The sequence below is a fragment of the Athene cunicularia genome, assembly GCF_003259725.1.
Source record: "Athene cunicularia isolate RWA chromosome Z unlocalized genomic scaffold, athCun1 chrZ_part1, whole genome shotgun sequence".
Classification (NCBI taxonomy): Eukaryota; Metazoa; Chordata; class Aves; order Strigiformes; family Strigidae; genus Athene; species Athene cunicularia.
In genome coordinates this window covers 18412369-18429987 of record NW_020799142.1, presented here as the reverse complement: position 1 = coordinate 18429987, position 17619 = coordinate 18412369, and the positions used below count along the sequence as shown (strand labels likewise).

The 17619-nt window shown below is 36.8% G+C and overlaps 1 protein-coding gene across 2 annotated transcripts in view; it reads left to right on the top strand.

Annotated features, from left to right (window-relative positions):
* The window catches only part of ITGA1 (integrin subunit alpha 1), a 76351-nt gene that overhangs the window by 30868 nt on the left and 27864 nt on the right, over nucleotides 1–17619 (top strand). For both annotated transcript variants that reach the window (XM_026865447.1, XM_026865448.1), the window contains exons 3-9: nucleotides 1176–1288; nucleotides 2265–2353; nucleotides 2443–2557; nucleotides 3222–3349; nucleotides 9286–9434; nucleotides 11857–12007; nucleotides 13608–13773. In XM_026865447.1, the coding sequence (XP_026721248.1) occupies nucleotides 1176–1288; nucleotides 2265–2353; nucleotides 2443–2557; nucleotides 3222–3349; nucleotides 9286–9434; nucleotides 11857–12007; nucleotides 13608–13773 (911 nt within the window). The remainder of the gene's footprint in view (nucleotides 1–1175; nucleotides 1289–2264; nucleotides 2354–2442; nucleotides 2558–3221; nucleotides 3350–9285; nucleotides 9435–11856; nucleotides 12008–13607; nucleotides 13774–17619) is intronic.

Sequence of the window (17619 nt, the reverse complement as noted above, 5' to 3'; positions counted from 1 at the left end):
CTTTTCAGCAACACATGTTCTGCTGCTGTTTCTCAATAGAATTTAGGTCCCCTTAAAAAAAAAAAAAAAAAATCTCATGTGCAGAAGACAAAATAGCCTTTTGGACCACTTCTTAAGTTTATTAGTAATGAAAAAATCTTAATGGATCACAATGAGCTATTCCAATACGGCTTTTTTTTTAGAAGCTGGATTGTGTACTGGGTTTAAATTCTCCTTCCTTTTTTTAATCTGTACATTTTACATGTGATGTCATTCTATTCAAATATCTTCTGCCTGGATGCATTAATTTATTATTAAGGTTGAAATGGGTCTCTCAATAACCCTTCACAATCTTCTAATAGTCCAGGAGCAGATCTTTCTGAACTATTACTATTAATGGCAGGATTTCTGTTTCCAGTGTGTGATTTAATTCTGATTTAATCCAAGTTATTCCTTACACAGTTAATGGAGACAGTTGTTATCTGCCAAGTAATGTGGGGCTATTTAGTGTAGCTAATGAAGATGTGAGAACAAAAACAGTGTTCATCTCTAAGCAGTGTTCCCTGCTGAAAATTGGATATAGGAGTGGATGCTAATTTGTGGTGCTTACAAAGTACTCTGTGAGAACCGTGATTTTTGATCACACCAAATTCTGAAAAAAAAAATGCACAGGATAAAAATCCTTCACATTTTAAAAATTAGAAATTTCTTTTAATAAACCTTTTAACATTTTCTTTTTTTATTATGAAAGGAAAATGATGTATTTTACAGTGCTGGTTTACGTTACTCAAGAATTAATTCTTCAGGGTGCTTATCAGCCTCTCCTTTGGCATTTGGTCTTTTGTCACTGAAAATACATTTTCTTCTAAAATATATAAAAGATCAAGGAGATATTAAATAAAACAGATATTTCCTTCTGTATTACTTTGAATACTTATCATCCACTCTCCAATATTGCTTTTGTTTTCCACTAAAATTTTAAAAAATGTTATTTTATTGTGTTATTTGATATGTAGGCACATTGTCTTTCTGTGTCCTTGATAAAGAGGAGATAAAATGGCTGCTTTTGCTTTTTCTTGCTCTCCATCTTGTACTATTATGGAACTTGCTGCAGCTGTGCTCTCTGTAAGTTTTATTTGCTGACTTTCATGCCTTTTAAGAAAGAAGAAATTTCAGGTATCTTATTTCATTTGCAGGGTACTTATTGGTTCACCGTTAGTTGGCCAACCCGAGAAAAGAACAGGAGATGTATACAAATGTCCTGTAGGAAGGGACAGCCAATCACCCTGCATGAAACTAAACTTACCAGGTATGAAAGAAAATAAAGCTATGTCACATGGAGGAATAATAGAGATCAGATCTTAGGAGATTTTTAGCTAGTAAATATGCATTAGAAATGTTTTGATAGAGAAAAGTTACTTAGGACTTCAGAGTTACACGTGAAGGAAATTATGTTTACAACATCAAAACCAATTTTATTTTAAAGCTTCATATTGTCCTATGGAAAACATTTTCATGATTTTAGAATAGGCATTTGGCTGTGTTATCAAAACTTTATTATGACTGACATTACCTGACCGTGTTTGGCAATCCTGGCCATGGAGCCAGGAAGGTCATGGAATATAGATTCATGGATTAGCCTTTCCAAAGCTCTCTAAAGCCAACAAGAGCCTTCATAATGCCATCAGTAGTATTCTCATGAGAACATAACTAGCCAGAACCAGGCTGGTGCATCTTAATATGATACAGATAAATATTAATAATTTTCTTGCTCATGTCAAGACATAGGTGATATAGTCAGGAATAGAGTTCCTGTTAATATGAATTTCACTAAATACACATGTCATGGTATTTTTTATCTCCTCTTTTCCCTTGCAAACCTGAATGTCAGTAATGTAACATAACAGTAACAAATATAAAAGCTGTTAAGTCATTTATAGCAGGATAGCATAAAAATAGAATATTTGTTTTCTAATTAGAAAAACTCTATGAATAGTAATATCTTGCTTTCATTGTGCTGTTATTTTTACTTCTTTTCTTTTTTGTGGTTCAAGAAAACTATTTGACACAGCAACTCAGGCAAATTTTCTGGGATAAAAGCCAGTCTCAGAAATTTTTCTTGATTGTTGCAATTGAAGAAGGAGGAGGAAGGGTGCTAAAATATTTGATGAAACCAATGTCAGTCTGGGTTTTATTTTGGAAGCTGGAAGCTCATGCTAGGAGGTATATACTTTAACATTTTGTTTTCATGTTCTCAAATACTTAACATTTTAATCTATTTATAGCTTCTACTTCAGTTCCTAACATCGTGGAAGTAAAAGAAAACATGACTCTTGGAACAACCTTAGTGACTAACCCAAAAGGAGGCTTTCTGGTAAGAAAGGACTTTTTGCCAATTTTAAAACTCTGTTTTTTCCTCAGGTATCATAACAAAAACATTTCACCCTTTTTCATCTTTTAAAGGCATGTGGACCACTTTATGCTTATAAATGTGGACGTCTGCATTACACAACTGGAGTTTGCTCTAATGTCAGCTCCACTTTTGAAATCATTGAGGCAATTGCTCCATCTGTGCAAGGTATGCATGCCACAGAAATTCTCTTGTGTGTCTGAAAATACAAATGGCCAAAGAAGACAAATGTATACACATAGGCATACCAAAAAAATATGAACTGCTTAACTTAGCTACCAGCATTACCAAGTTAAGTAAATGTTTTCATTGTCCATATATAACCTAAATTCTTGCTACTTTTGGAATTTATCTCAGTGTAAACAATCATTAGAGTGCTATGTAACATCCAAACACAATTGCTAAAAATAGTTGCTTATGTTTTTTGCTTAAGGCCAAAAGATTCTTTTAAAATAATGACAGCATGTTAAGAGCTAATACAAACACAATTTAGTAATATAGATAAAAATCTTAAAGACCTGGTTCTTTGGAAAAAGCAAAGAGGAGCAGATTAACATTGAAGAAGGTAGAGGTCACTGGTAAATACTCTGGTTATGTGATCTAATCTTATTCTTAAATTTCTGCTTACAAGAGAGTGCCTTGCTGATAAAGGGAACACAAGCCATGTAAATTACAATGCAAAAATGGATGAATGACAGTTAGCATCAAACACGTCACTTCAGCCTCACTACAGAAAGATATGCATATGTTACTCATCACAAAAGTAACTGGAGCTATGAGATCTATTTGATCCTTGTTAGTATCAATTCTTATGTGGCAATTTGTGTTGCAGAGTGTAAAACCCAGTTGGACATCGTCATAGTCCTCGATGGGTCCAACAGTATTTATCCATGGGAGAGTGTCACAGCCTTCCTAAACAGCCTCCTGAGAAACATGGATATAGGTCCCCAGCAAACACAGGTAATACCGTAGACATTTTATGGTTGTTTCATTTTCAAGGAAAAAAGGGATTTACAGGAAATGGGATGAAAGCATCATCTATGGAGTTCTTCAATTCCAAGAATTTATGTCAATGGAGTACTGAAACAAAATAGCTGAAACCACAACTCAGTCAGTGTCTGCCACCAAGTAGCAATGTTAGGGAGGCTGACCAACTTTTTAACCTAGAGACAGAAGTGCATTAAATGAGGCCGTTTGAACACTGTTCTTTCCCACTTCCTTCCTCTTCACAACCACTTCTTGTCTTCTTTTGTACTTCATAGCACATGCTCCTGTAAGGCACACATGCATGGTTCTGACAGCCTTTGTTTGTGAGCTTTTTCGAGCAGCATTCAATATTTTGTACTATGGACTACTGAGCATACAGCTTTTAAACATTTGGAATCATAACTAATGAGTGGCTGTTAAAGCCGCATGTTATTAATGGCAGAAGCTGCATTTATATAATAAGTGGAGAGGGCCAAATTCCCAGCTGCTATAAATCAGCACTGTTCCACCAGAATTAACAGAGCTACAACCAATTACCCCAGCTGAGGATCTGACATATGTTTCACAGTCTGCTGAACAGACTGTGTAAATAGCAATTCCAGCAGAACTCGGGGAAGGGGAAAAGATGGACTCTGGGATACATTTTCACACAGAAAACTTTATTAACAGCAATGGAAGAAAGTGAGTCTTCCTTTCACTTCTCCCTTTTCCCCTTCCCAAAATCAAGGATTTACTGGGGTCCTGTATAATATTTGATATGCTTCAGGCCAGTACTTAGTGGGTTTGCTACTTCAGGTCAGCTCCTAGCATTCAATTCCTGCCTTCACAAAGGAGACTGTGAGAGTTGTAAAGGATACCTGTCTGCAAATCCTCACCATTTTCCCAGTTAATTGGGGTTTGTGAGTTACCACCCAACTCCCATTGGCTGTACTGAACACTGGCTGATAAAATTATTACTTATAAACTGTCAACTTTACAATAATGTCCCATTCTTAAACATGATGTTCTTCCAGATATTGTGAGGAAGAAGGAAAAACACTTTGACAAATTTAACAGAAAGGAAAAAAAAAAAAGATTCTTCCTGGTCCCTTAACCTGATGATTACCCTAACATGTGCCATCTTGGGAAAATACTTAAACCTGAACTTCCCACTGTGGGGCAATGGCTGTATGGAAATCATCACTGCCTTCTGTGCAAAGGGCTTCATGGGAATAATATGCAGGGCCATCAACTGTACTGCACCCTCACCCCTCTTCTTCACCCTGCAATTCCTAAATTTTTACATTGCCACACCTCTGTTATGTTTGATTTTGGAATCCTGCCTCATCTGTGTGGCTCAGCTCATGCACAAAAGGTCTCTTGATGACCTGCACTCCAGCAGCCCCAAATCTCCACTTCCAAATTCCATTCTACCCAGTTTGGCATAGCTACCACTCTTCTCACATGTACACTTACTCAAGAACATCAGCTTTGGCATCTGATTGCTACAGAGCAGAAACATTTGAGAGAGAGATAAGAATGGAATAAGGAGAGAGGCTGAAAAACTTGAAATGGAAGGCAAAACCTAGGTGGAATTTTCTCAGTTCCTCTTACCTTTCTTACCTTCTCTGACTCCCCAGAACATGCCCCACTTCTCACCTCTGAGCCCCCTACTTGGGAACCCTGGCACAGCCAGAGACAGCAACAAGTTTATATCATCTCCCCCACCCACAGTCTCCTTCCTCAGAAACTGTGTTTACATGACTATTGAATGGGGAAAAGCAGAAATGACGAAATATCTCCCCTCTCCTCTGGGAGCACAGAATAGAAATACAGGAACAACTGTTACTTTCTGTCTGTTGAAACTGATTTTTCCATGTTCATATTTTGGGGATGTTTGAGCACATAGAAATCAGTGGGCTTTCACTGACTTCACATTGTTTTTCTCTTGCACGGGAAAGGAATGAGGTGATTATGGAACAACTCCTTAGGACCTTGGGTGTGACTTGTTCAAAACTGTGTTTTGATTAGAGACTTGCAAGAAGTTTTATTTCCACTTACCCCCTCCATGAACAATGGTCATTAGATTTGTGGCAAGTCAAAAGAGAAATTCCTCAGTGTCCCATGTTTGGCAAATTTGAAAGTGAAAGCCAGAAGATTCAGATATAAAAAGCCAAAGTTTATGGTATCATTTTTTCAGAAGTATTTCCTTCCCTCCTCTTTCCGTCCTCCAGAAAATCCACAGCACCATACTTAGGGTTAAGCTGCATATCCTGAGTTTAGGGATAAAAGAAGTAAAGGGAAAGTAATGTTAGAAAAGTAGAAAAGGGAGGAGAAATTAAATGAGAAAAAATGGTACAAATATCTCTCCTGGCCTTTTTCCACGTTTTAATGTAACTGCAAAGCAAGATAGCTTTTCTTCTTTCTTTTAAACTTTTGTAGAGATAATTAGCTTTTAATATGAGGGTATATTTTTTAATCCCTTACATGAGCAACCTTGTGTGGTAGAATATCAAAAAAGAAAGCAGATTACTGTGATATGTGTAATCCCAGCTTTAAAGCTATGTTGGAGTGGCCTTCGGAATTTTTCAGACATTATATCTCCATTAATATATGACATAGGCAGTTACAGATGTTTGACCTGTACCTGATTGTATCTCCCAAAGAGATGGTATCAGCGGACTAAAAAGCCATGCCATGTCATATCTTAGAATCAGTTTTATCTCCAGAAGAACAGAGTGTATTAAAGAGGTATTAAAAAGATTCAGGATGAAGAAAGACTTTTGCAGTAGTTTACAAGTACTTTCTGAGTCCCTGGGAGCAAACAAAACATAGCAGAATTAATTCAATTTTGCTTTGATTCAGGTACCTTTAGCAAGCTCTCCACATATGATAAAATGTATTATCCATTAGTGCTTCTCAAGGCATCTCTGTTTTTTATTTCACATTAAATATGATTTAAATACAACCAAAAATTATTCATGATTTTCCTCCACATCCCAATGATAGAAGTCCTAGCATATCATTTCCATATACTAAATGGTTTTTCTTTCATTTTGGTTTCTTTGTATTGTTATTGGTTTTAACCAAATAGATCAGTTATTAATTTATTGGGAACGCCAGAATATCCTTTCAAAATAAGGGATTGTATTCACCTATAGAACAACAATAAATAATTGGCCTCAGAAATGTTTTGTCCCAAAGTAGAACAGTCCTTCACTTGTACAATAATTTTTAACAGGAACTGGGGACAATTAAAGCATTATTCCCCTGTGTAATATAAAAGCCATGGAATGCTAGGGAAAGGAACATAAGTTTAGGGATTACAAAGATGTTCAGTAGATTATGGTCAGTAATACTGAGGAAAATATTAGGTTTTCTGGAGTAGAGCAGAATTACATCCTTCTGTGTAGTACTACTGCATTTTCAAGATTTAAATTAAACAAGCAAATCAAAACATAAAATTCCTGTAAGCATCATGCTTAGGAGCTTGCTGAAGTTACGCAGTTTGAACAGGTTTATTGTCCCATAAAGGCACATTTGTATCACACAGATGTGTGTGTCATTTATAGTTTTCTATTAGAATAAAAGGCTGCAAAAACTCAAACTTTCATTGCTCTCTATAGAATGTAATTCTAATTTTACAAGGTGAACTTGATTCTGTGATCCTGTAGGAGACTGGAACATGTAGTCTAGTAGTATTTTGTTGGTTCTGGGAAGCTTTTCATTACCCTTTTTTGAGGAATGGCTCATCTTTGATGCCATGAAATATGTAGAACATGATGATCAGTGTTTTCAAAGATAGTGCTAAGGAATGATCCTGCAGAACAATCATATCCCATAAGATAACCACATGCCCCCCTTCCTTCCTGATTTACAAGCTATGCAACACAGTGCTGTTTTCCAGACTCAGATGTTCTTCCCATTCACTTCCTGAGAAGGAAATGCTCAAAATGTTTACTTGCTGTGATCATGGACAATGTTTTCTTTCAAATAGGAAATGGTACAACTCAGTGTCAGCCTCTAATCTTTTTAAAGAAAATGACACCACCAACATGGGTCTCTAGAATCATGGAAGACTGGCAGATACTTTTCACACTGGTAGCAGTCAATAGTTGATTTAATCCTTGGTGCCAATAAAATTCTCAAAGCTGCAGATAAGGAGCCCATGGATCCACAGCAGCAGGCTCCCTGGCATACCGTAGTCTCTGGCTACATTTGTGCATGGTGCTGGAATACTTAAGTCACTCCTCCAGCTCCAAAAGACCAGACATAATGAAAGTCTCTTGTTTATCACCAGCAGCGTCCTGTTCAAATTGTGCTTTATGTCACTTTAGACGCATGCCACAGAATAGTTGGCTTGGAGGGAACAGGTTAAAATTTCATCTTTAGCTTGGAGTTTAGTTGGTGCCACATGACTGCTCTGAGCAGAAATACAACCTGTGCCCCAGCCTGTTGTGTAAACACTGTGCAGGATTAATAGGCTGCTGCCCGTGAGAACATGCAGCCTCTGAATGCTGTCGGCTGCAGGTGGAAGAGGGCATGCCTCTGAGACAGAATTAAAATATTTTAAAAGGGAGTAACTTGTCATAACTTCGGATTTACATCAGTTCTTCCAGATTTCATTGTATTTTCAAAAGGGTACAGAAATTAAGTGGGATAGATTTTGCTACTGCATACCATTATAATTATTGTCCCATAATTGTCTGTAACTAGCTTTTCATGATTGTGATACTGATGTTTAGTATCAAATATTTATCCAACTCTAACCCTTCTACTACAAGCAAACAAACACTGTGCAGAATCTGAGAGGCAATGAAAATACCTGAAAAACTACCTATAAAGCAATTGCAAAGTACATACTAAGCCACTTCTAAAATAATATGATGGTATAAATATCCTAGAGGTTTTATTGATCTTCAGTACCTAAATGCTAGAGTGCTTTTAATAATAGATGAGTGAGGCATAAATGCCATGTAATACTGCATTATCCTAAATAACACCTATAAATTGCCATGTGTAACATAAAATTGAAATATGCTAATGGAACATTGTATGGACTCTTCCTAGTAAAAGCTGTCAGGAACTTGCCAAAACATTAAAACTGACAGAGATGAATGAGAGAAATTAATTAATATTTAAGAATATTGTTCATCTCTTTATTTCACACTTGTTTTGCATCAGGTTCCCTCAGGCATTTTTGGTTGAGTTCCAATCCCATGCACTGATCTTTCACACAAAGACTTGTCCTGATGAGGTCGTCTAGAGTCTTTCCATCATCCTCCCCCATTTGAGAAGCCACCATTTTATTCATGTTGTCTCCTCTGGCACTTGGCACGTGTCTTACTTTGGCTTACCTCCTGGTGGGACAACAGCTGTGTCCTGGACTACCCTGCTGTCTTCATCAAGATAAGGGTACTTGGGTCTTCCTCTCACCCTGAGAGCCAAAATTTTCCATTTCAATTCTGTTTCTAGGCTAGTTTTAGGGTAAATAAATGATCATATTTTATATGTTATATAAAGTATCTTATTATATTAGGATGGAATGAAGAGAGTTGTGAGTGAACCATGGCCTCGTATGCTATGAGAAAACTGTTTTGAGAAGTTGTGTCTGGTGGTTAGAGCATCGGTCTGCCTTGGCCTAGAGGAGAGCAGAGCTGCAGCACAGATTACTGCAACTCAGGAAGAGCAAGAAGTTGAGCCTACTTTTGGCTTTGTTTCTATTTTTAATAAAAACAATTTATAAACTTCAAAATGTTTAATGAGATTGAGTGTCTTCCAGCCAGTCTTGCTCAAATACTTATAGGTGTTTCATACTGATGGAAACACACAGATTTCAATTCTTTTGCTGGCTGTATTTACCCCACTGCAGGAGACACAGATGTTTTCTTTAAGGGTAGTTGATTTTTAACATGAACTGTGTGTTTCAGGTTGGAATTGTTCAGTATGGACAGACTGTAGTCCATGAATTTTTCCTGAATACACACTCGACAACAGAAGATGTGATGGCTGCAGCCACAAGAATACGCCAGCGGGGTGGCACACAAACTATGACAGCCCTGGGAATAGATACAGCAAGGTATGTTCACAAAATATTGGCCTGCATGTGTTAGAAACAAACATAAACAGATATGGTGATGATTCTGATTTTATAAATTAAAAATATTATGTGGGTGACATCTGACTTCATTTTAGCAGAGCAAACAAAATTTAGGAGGAGGGTAGATAAACAGACTCTGTCCAGCATCTAGAGCAGTTATATATAGCATCTAGAGCAGTTATATATAGCACTCTGGAAAGGCAGCTGTCCCTTGAATTGAGGAAATAAGGAAAGGCAAGTGACATGGAGCAAGACTGTAGTCCTAAGCAAAGAGCTGACAATCTTTGATGTCCACACAGAGCAGGTAGGAACCGTGTGTGCAGAGGGATGGAGAAAATTACGTTTTTCAAGGAAACAGGAAAAAATATAATTTTTTAATGTTAATTTGTCTTCATTCTGAAGTTAAGATTATTACAGGGTTTGAGCCCACTCTTGCCAGAAAGCCTAGAAATTTTATATCCAAAGTCTTTGAAGCTTCTGGATTATTGGGTGATGTTGTAGCAATAACATTATTTAGAAATGCTTCCTTTATGAGAAAAATGGAATCTGAGTTTTGTAGAACAGACAGTAAATACAAAACCTCTTAGACATTTTCAAACCATACAGTGTTGTCCTGATATCTTTTTTCTTTTCTACTTTATTTTTTCCAGCATGACAGCATGACTTTATTCCATAAAAGACTACATATGCCCTTTCCAAGCAACCATTTAGTGAAATATGCAACATCTTTCTGGTGAACTATTTGATTATCTGACCAAAGTTTTGTTGATATAATGTCTTTAATCCAATTAAATTCTCACATGCTCACCAGTAATGTTTTCCTTAGATACAAGTAGAAGTTTGAAGGAGTCCTAACAAGTTCATGAAAGCAGAGCCAGTCAAGTATTGCCAAATACTCAGAAACCACATGTGGTTCAGAAAGTCCCTGTGCACCACAAACTGCTGCAGGCTTGTATATACAGAAACTATCTGTAAAAGCTTCCTCTGTTCTTGAAATCTTCCTGTCCATCTGCTTTTGGCCATCGTCAGTGGGAGATCTTAACTTTCACTCATGTGGCCCATCTTAGAGTTCTGTGGTGTTTTTCTAAAAAGAGGAAGCCCTGCTTTCTTCCTTCTCAAGAGCCCTAATCAAACCTTGCCTTTTCTGGCTCCCTCCAGAGTCTGGTGACCAGCTGCCCAAAACCTCAGTGCCCATTTGCCCATCTGCAAGTGTAGAATTCAACTGGTCACCCCCAGCTGCCTCTGCTCAGCTGCAACCTACTTCTGCCACATCCTGGTTTACTGCAGATGTGCAGAGGTGTGCTGGTAGCTGCTTTTTCAGATAGTTCAACCCTTTGAAGTGCTGTTAATGCTGATTGACAGCCGGCTGAACAGGAGACAGCAGTGTGCCCAGGTGGCCAAGAAGGCCAATGGCATCCTGGCTTGTGTCAGCAATAGCGTGGCCAGCAGGGACAGGGAAGGGATCTGACCCCTGTACTCGGCACTGGGGAGGCCGCCCCTCGATTCCTGTGTTCAGTTTTGGGCCCCTCACTACAAAAAGGACATTGAATGACTCGAGCGTGTCCAGAGAAGGGCAACGGAGCTGGTGCAGGGTCTGGAGCACAGGTCGTACGGGGAGCGGCTGAGGGAACTGGGGGTGTTTAGTCTGGAGAAGAGGAGGCTGAGGGGAGACCTCATCGCCCTCTACAGCTCCCTGAAAGGAGGGTGCAGAGAGATGGGGATGAGTCTCTTGAACCAGTAACAAGAGACAGGACAAGAGGGAATGGCCTCAAGTTGTGCCAGGGAAGGTTTAGACTAGATTTTAGGAAGCATTTCTTTACAGAAGGGGTTGTTAAATGTTGGAATGGGCTGCCCAGGGCAGTGGTGGAGTCCCCATCCCTGGAGGGGTTTAAGAGTCGGGTTGACATAGTGCTGAGGGATCTGGTGTAGTTGGGAACTGTCAGTGTTAGGTTAATGGTTGGACTGGATGATCTTCAAGGTCTTTTCCAGCCTAGACAGTTCTGTGATTCTGTGATAAAATATGCAAATAGGAGGTCTTTTTGTATGTGGGTTTCAAGATGGGAGATTGTTGGTTGTGTCTTTTTTAAGCTGCCAAAAGCTGCTTTAAGGTGCCAGAAGTTTATTTGGGGATGAGAATAATTTTTCACTGTCCAGCATTGTATTTCCTGCTGTTGCTCTCAAATGAGTGAATAATGAATGAATGCTTGTAAAACTCTTTGGTTGCAAACTGTCATGTAAATTCCAGATGTTGTTGTTTGTATTTCTTCATAGTTAACATTAGTCTCCTTTTCCTGCTTCTTAGTTGTTATAATGCCTTTTCACTTATGGTTGACTATGCAAATATGATGTATGTGCTAAATGCTGAAAAGATCTTTCTCCAAACACTTTATGCTCCCTTTAGGAAAGAGGCTTTTACTGAGGCTCATGGCGCACGAAGAGGAGTACAAAAAGTAATGGTTATTGTGACTGATGGGGAATCCCATGACAACTACAGATTAAAAGAAGTGATTGATAATTGTGAAGATGAAAACATTCAGAGATTTGCTATTGCCGTAAGTGAAATTTAGTGGGAAAATTCAGAATCTTAAAAGCATGTTTAATCTTCTAAACATAATTTCTGTTTATAAAGTTCATTTCACAGAATCTGTATGGAAATATAATAATTTCAGAGAGGAAAAAAAAAAGAAGCTGAAAAAAGCATTAGAATTTGCTTTCTGATTTTATAGCACATAAGAAAAAGCAGTCTATCTGTCTTTCTGGTGATGACAGCTATGTGTGCATGTGAAGAAAAAGGAGAAAGAGTTTGAGGGGCAATATAAAATCAAATCCTTTTTGCTAAGAGCAATATTGAACAGAGTAGATTAGTTCAAAACTTCTGAGAAAATTCTGTAGACACATTACCTACCTACCTACCTACAAAAAAAAAAAAAAAAAAAAAAAAAAAAAAAAAAAAAAAAAAAGGCGTAAATGTAATCCAGCAACAAAATACAGGTTTATTACGCCTGTTCTGTGTGCTGGTATTCTAAATTTATCATTTTCATGTTGAGCACACTAAGTAGCTGAGAGGATCAACATGATGGAGATTAACTCATATCAAAAATAAGGAAATATTAATGATAGATTTGGTGTGAACTCCTCACTGTATTTGTGTATTCTATACTCAAATTACCTGTTTTCTGTCATTAATTTTGAAGATACATTGTATTGTTTCTTCTCTGTTCCTATCTTTCTTTGATTTGGTACAATGAGGTGGCAACTTCAATACAATACAACTTCAAGAAAGATGTTATCTTTAATTTAAAGAAAGACATAAACCAAAATTTGTATCCAGCAGCACACAAATTTTCAGTAGTTTTCTTCATAAAGATAGAAATCATTAAAGAAAATCCTTGAAGCTGCAATAATATTTAGCAATAAAATCCATATCTAGACCCAGATTTGAATTTGTCCAATGTGCAGGAATGCTAGAACATGGAAGTTTGTTATTTATTTCCCTCTCAAAGCAAGTTAAGTGTATAGAGCACTTCTTTCTATGAAAAATACTTGTTGGTCTGGAAATTGGAGAATTGGTTTTGTTCTGTGGCATCCTGTTGTTACAGCAGTGCTGTTAAAATTGCAGACCAAATCTAACATCTTGTACAGTGATGAAGCTGTTAACACTGAATGCAAGTGTTGTTTTTATATGTATTTATAAGGCAAATCTGCACACAAAAAATTATTTATTCTATGCCTAATTAACTTCTCGTTAATTCCTTATATAATGTGCTAAGAGGACAAGAATGTATATGCTGGTTTGAGTGGTGTGTTGTTTTTTTCCTAATTAAGACCTACTTCAACAAATCATAGAATCATAGAATAAACCATTAGAATTTTGTGAAGAGGGGAAAAAAGGACAGTTGAGCATAGCAGACATTATGCCATACAGTTTCTTTGTTTGCTATTGTATTTTCAGAAAAACAACTGAGCCCTCATAGAGTTCTGTTCTTATTGGAAAAGAATGGGTTCAAATCAATTTGAGGGAGGTTTTAACAGAACAAATAAATGTTAAATATGATTTCTCAGTATTCTCTAACAACATGCCTCAAAGATATCTTCTAAATCAGATTATAAAATGTATCCTTGATTACCATTTTTTTTTTTAATTCTCTTTAGATCCTTGGCAGTTACAGCAGAGGAAATTTAAGTACTGAGAAATTTGTAGAGGAAATAAAATCAATTGCCAGTAAGCCTACTGAAAAACATTTCTTCAATGTCTCAGATGAATTAGCTCTTGTAACTATTGTTGAAGCACTTGGAGAGAGAATATTTGCCCTGGAAGGTATGACACTATTTAAAATTTTACTCCATGCTCTATCCCAGCCAAAACAAGGACACTGCATTACAACCGAAGCAAATACAAGACCACTTGCATTTATTTTCCTTTGCAATGTATTGTGCTGCATAAAATGTATTATGCAGGGGATATTTTCATGCTGACCATAAAAATATTTTACAATAGACATCACAAGCATAGATAATGATGTGAAATATATTCAGGTGCATTAGAGCCTATGGTGACAATAGCATAAAAGGGTAAGTAACCATTACTGTTTTAGCTGGGGTAAACACAAGGTTGCCTTCTAGGTAAAAAAGCATTGCCAGATCATATCCTCATCATTTGTTCATCTGCCTATACCTTTAGGGTTTTGGGGTTTTTTTGTTAGTTATTAAGTACAGCATATTATTTTGCTATACAAGTTAACATTCCTTTAGAAATATTCACAATACTTAGATTTTAGCACAGAAAAGTCATTCTCTCATAATGTCTGCTTACATTCTCCATCCAAATTAGGCAACACTGTCCAAATTCCTGTTTGTTTCAAGCACACTACTGGTAACAGAAGACTGAGTTTATTAGTTATAAATTATACTGGCCAACTCTGAAGGAATTTGTGTCAGAGAAAGAAAACATCCATCTATTTGGACTTATTTTTTTCAACATCTCAACTTTCCAAGTAGCTGGAATAGTGTACTTTACAGCTGGAACAAAAGATGATATTGACTTGAATGTCAAGAAACAGTACAAATATGAGACAGTATTTAAAAGGTTTTTTTAAGTTGGACCTGTATTTCTCAGACATATTTAGATATCTTTAGTGTATCATTTAACTTGATCAAATATTGCTATTTTCAGCTGATTATTACTAAATATTTTTCCCATTTATCTTTTTACTCTCTGGAATGTTTTGTTTTGAAACAAATTAATTTGAGGAGAATTTAAAGTCTCCAAAGCCCAGAATTTAGCCTACTTAAGCTCACTGAGTACTTCAAAGTTCACTGAATAAGGGGCTCTTTTGTTAAGTTCAGGTTTACTAGGAAGCATACACTTTCAGTGGAAAAATAGTTGTTCAAACAGAAATTAAAAACTTAGTCTTCAATTTGTGCTTTGTATTTTAAGAAAAATTAGAAAAATCATTGTCTTTCATTAGTAGAATAAAATCTGTTAGTTACACATAATAAATGGATATAAAATCAACTGCTAGTCATGACAACAGACGAAGATTGTAAGACCTAACATGACTGAGTTTCTGGACATCCATGAGCTCAAACTCAAGGTTTCATGCCATAGCTTAGCCCTTTGAATGCCACTGGAAGAGACAGTCTCACTTTGTCACACTCCACCTTGTCCCTTTTAGCAATTAGTAGACATTAAGTAGTACCTCTCTTGTCACATGAAACCTCAGCCTTCAAGTAGTGGAGTAAATTGTGCTGGCTTGGACTCCCTGTTGGTGAGGAATGCTTTATGTCATGAACTCAAACCCTTCCCTTGACTTTAGTAATTCATTCCTGTAATCATAAGAAAAAATTTCAAAGCGTTTGAACATTAAACAAATTCTGTAGCTTGATAGAATGTCCAAACAATGTAGTTATATTGACGGTAGTGAAACTTTGATGAAATTGTATAAATGTTATCTGTTTATCTGATAGTTGCTCTTGAGATAACTAATCCTCATCATCATATACTTAAGTATTTTGGTACTTTAAGCATTTTGTACCTCTTTAAGTATCAACAAGTTCTGCAGTACTCCTTGAATTCAGCTTTAATTTTCTACAAAAGATGCAGTTACGAATATGTACTTGTTGGTTATTACTACTTTTTATTTAACATTAACCTATTATAAACAGAATATTTGTGCCTTGATATATCTGCCTTATTTTCAATTTTTATTTTATATAGACTTGGCTGTATTACAAAAAAATATATATTTGAAACAAAAAATGTGGAAAATTATTTTCATCCACACTGTAAGAGACAAGCTAGGTAATTTCACCACTCCAAAAAAGCTTCTTGATTTCCAGATTTTCAATAGGAACTCAGATATGTGCTAAGATTTCTACATAAGACACCTGTGATATGAGACAAGAAATATCAATTCCTCCACCTGCAGAAGTTACAGGAATCACATAATCTGTCTGCAAGACAATCAGAACAGAAACTGAAAACGGGATCTTAAATTTTGTCAAAGCATAGCAAAGTTGAATTGCTCCAATGGGTTGGAACTAGAAGATGCTGACTGAAGCAGTTTCTGTTGATTCTTCAGTGATGGTTTCCTGTCCCTTCCCAAAGCATTTCAGGATTTATTCAAGATTTGCGACTGTGTCCATGGATGCATTTTTGTGGTGCGGGAGAAAAGCAGATAAACTCTGTCCCACCCAACTTTCCAGTGACAATCCAATTTATTGGATGTGTGCAATGTGGAAAATATAACCCCATACATTGTAGCTTAATGTCTGTGCATAACATGGAGGTCACAGAAACCTTGATTCTTGAAAATCTGAATTTGTTTAAATTCTCAATCTAAATAGCCTCTTACTAGTATAGTAGCACATTTGTGTTTTTTTTCTCAGATTTCTTTTTTCTTTTTGGTTTTGGCCTTGAAAAAAAAAAAGCAAAGGAAAACTGAGAGGGAAATGAAAAATCAAATCCAACAAAGCCCCATACTTGACAGCCAGTGGATTTTTACACATAATCTTTTTCATATGCCTCTGTGTCTCATGGCATGGACTCCTGGTTTTAACAGCAATTTTATGTTTTATCCATGCTGTAGACAGGCACAAATGTTTTTTCACAAAATATCCTTTGTAGGATGCTTGGTAGTTTGAAACTCAATGGAAAGTTAGACTGAGGACCATTATCTAAGCAAGCATTCAGAACTGCACACACCAACAGTGCCGGCATTGTCCTCTGCCTCAGACTCAGATTCCTGTCTTTCTTAGCTCATTAAGGAGCATCCTTTACTGCATGGAAATACTGTTAATTAGCAAATGTGCAGCTTAAGTTTTATGCTTAAGAAGGACTTTTTCAGACTTAGCAAAATACATCTTGTTAAATGTGATGTCCTATGTTTGTGTGTCAAACATTTTGTGTCTGAGATCATGTCTCCTTCCTATGACTGGCTATAAATCCCAACAATTAGCAAAGACATCATGTCCCAGGGAGCAACCTCTGTGGTTTAGTTGTTGAGTGTCAAAAGTTCAGTATTATTTAATAGTCCAGATGCCTGAAATTCATGCAGCCATGGTTTGCTACGTCTCAGTTTCATTCACACAGTTGGAGGTTCGCCTCAGCACTCATGTGGTAACAAATCCTGGACAAGCATCAGAGCAGATTTCATAGTTCCCCCCTACTGCCCATTACAGTATCTTGCTCTCAAAGAGAAATCAATATGTAGAATATATTTACCTTACTTGGCCACTTACAGTGGCGAGATAGTCCTTAAGTATTGCTTTTAAGTAGAGGAAGAGGCAGATCTTTCTCTTCCCTGATGATATTTCAAGTGCATGTGGGAGTAAAGCAGCCCATCAGAAGTTTAATAACTAGCATATAACAAGATACTGAAACTAGTACTAAATCACCTGATACCTTTTTTCTTCAAAGGCGCTTAAGAGAACCAGAAAGATTTTCATCTAACTTTCTGGGCAGGATTATAGTTCCCAAGCCTTTCCCTGAGGCTTATGAATCTTGGACAGCTGGGATATTCCTATGTTGTTTTTTGCAAAGATTCATACAAACATCAAGTGTTTTTCATTTAAAGTTCCTCCAGCTGCCTACAAATTTTTAGTTGCTTGAATATATGGCCAGGGTTACATGGCTGGTGTTTTATTGCTCGCTTAGCTCAAGTGG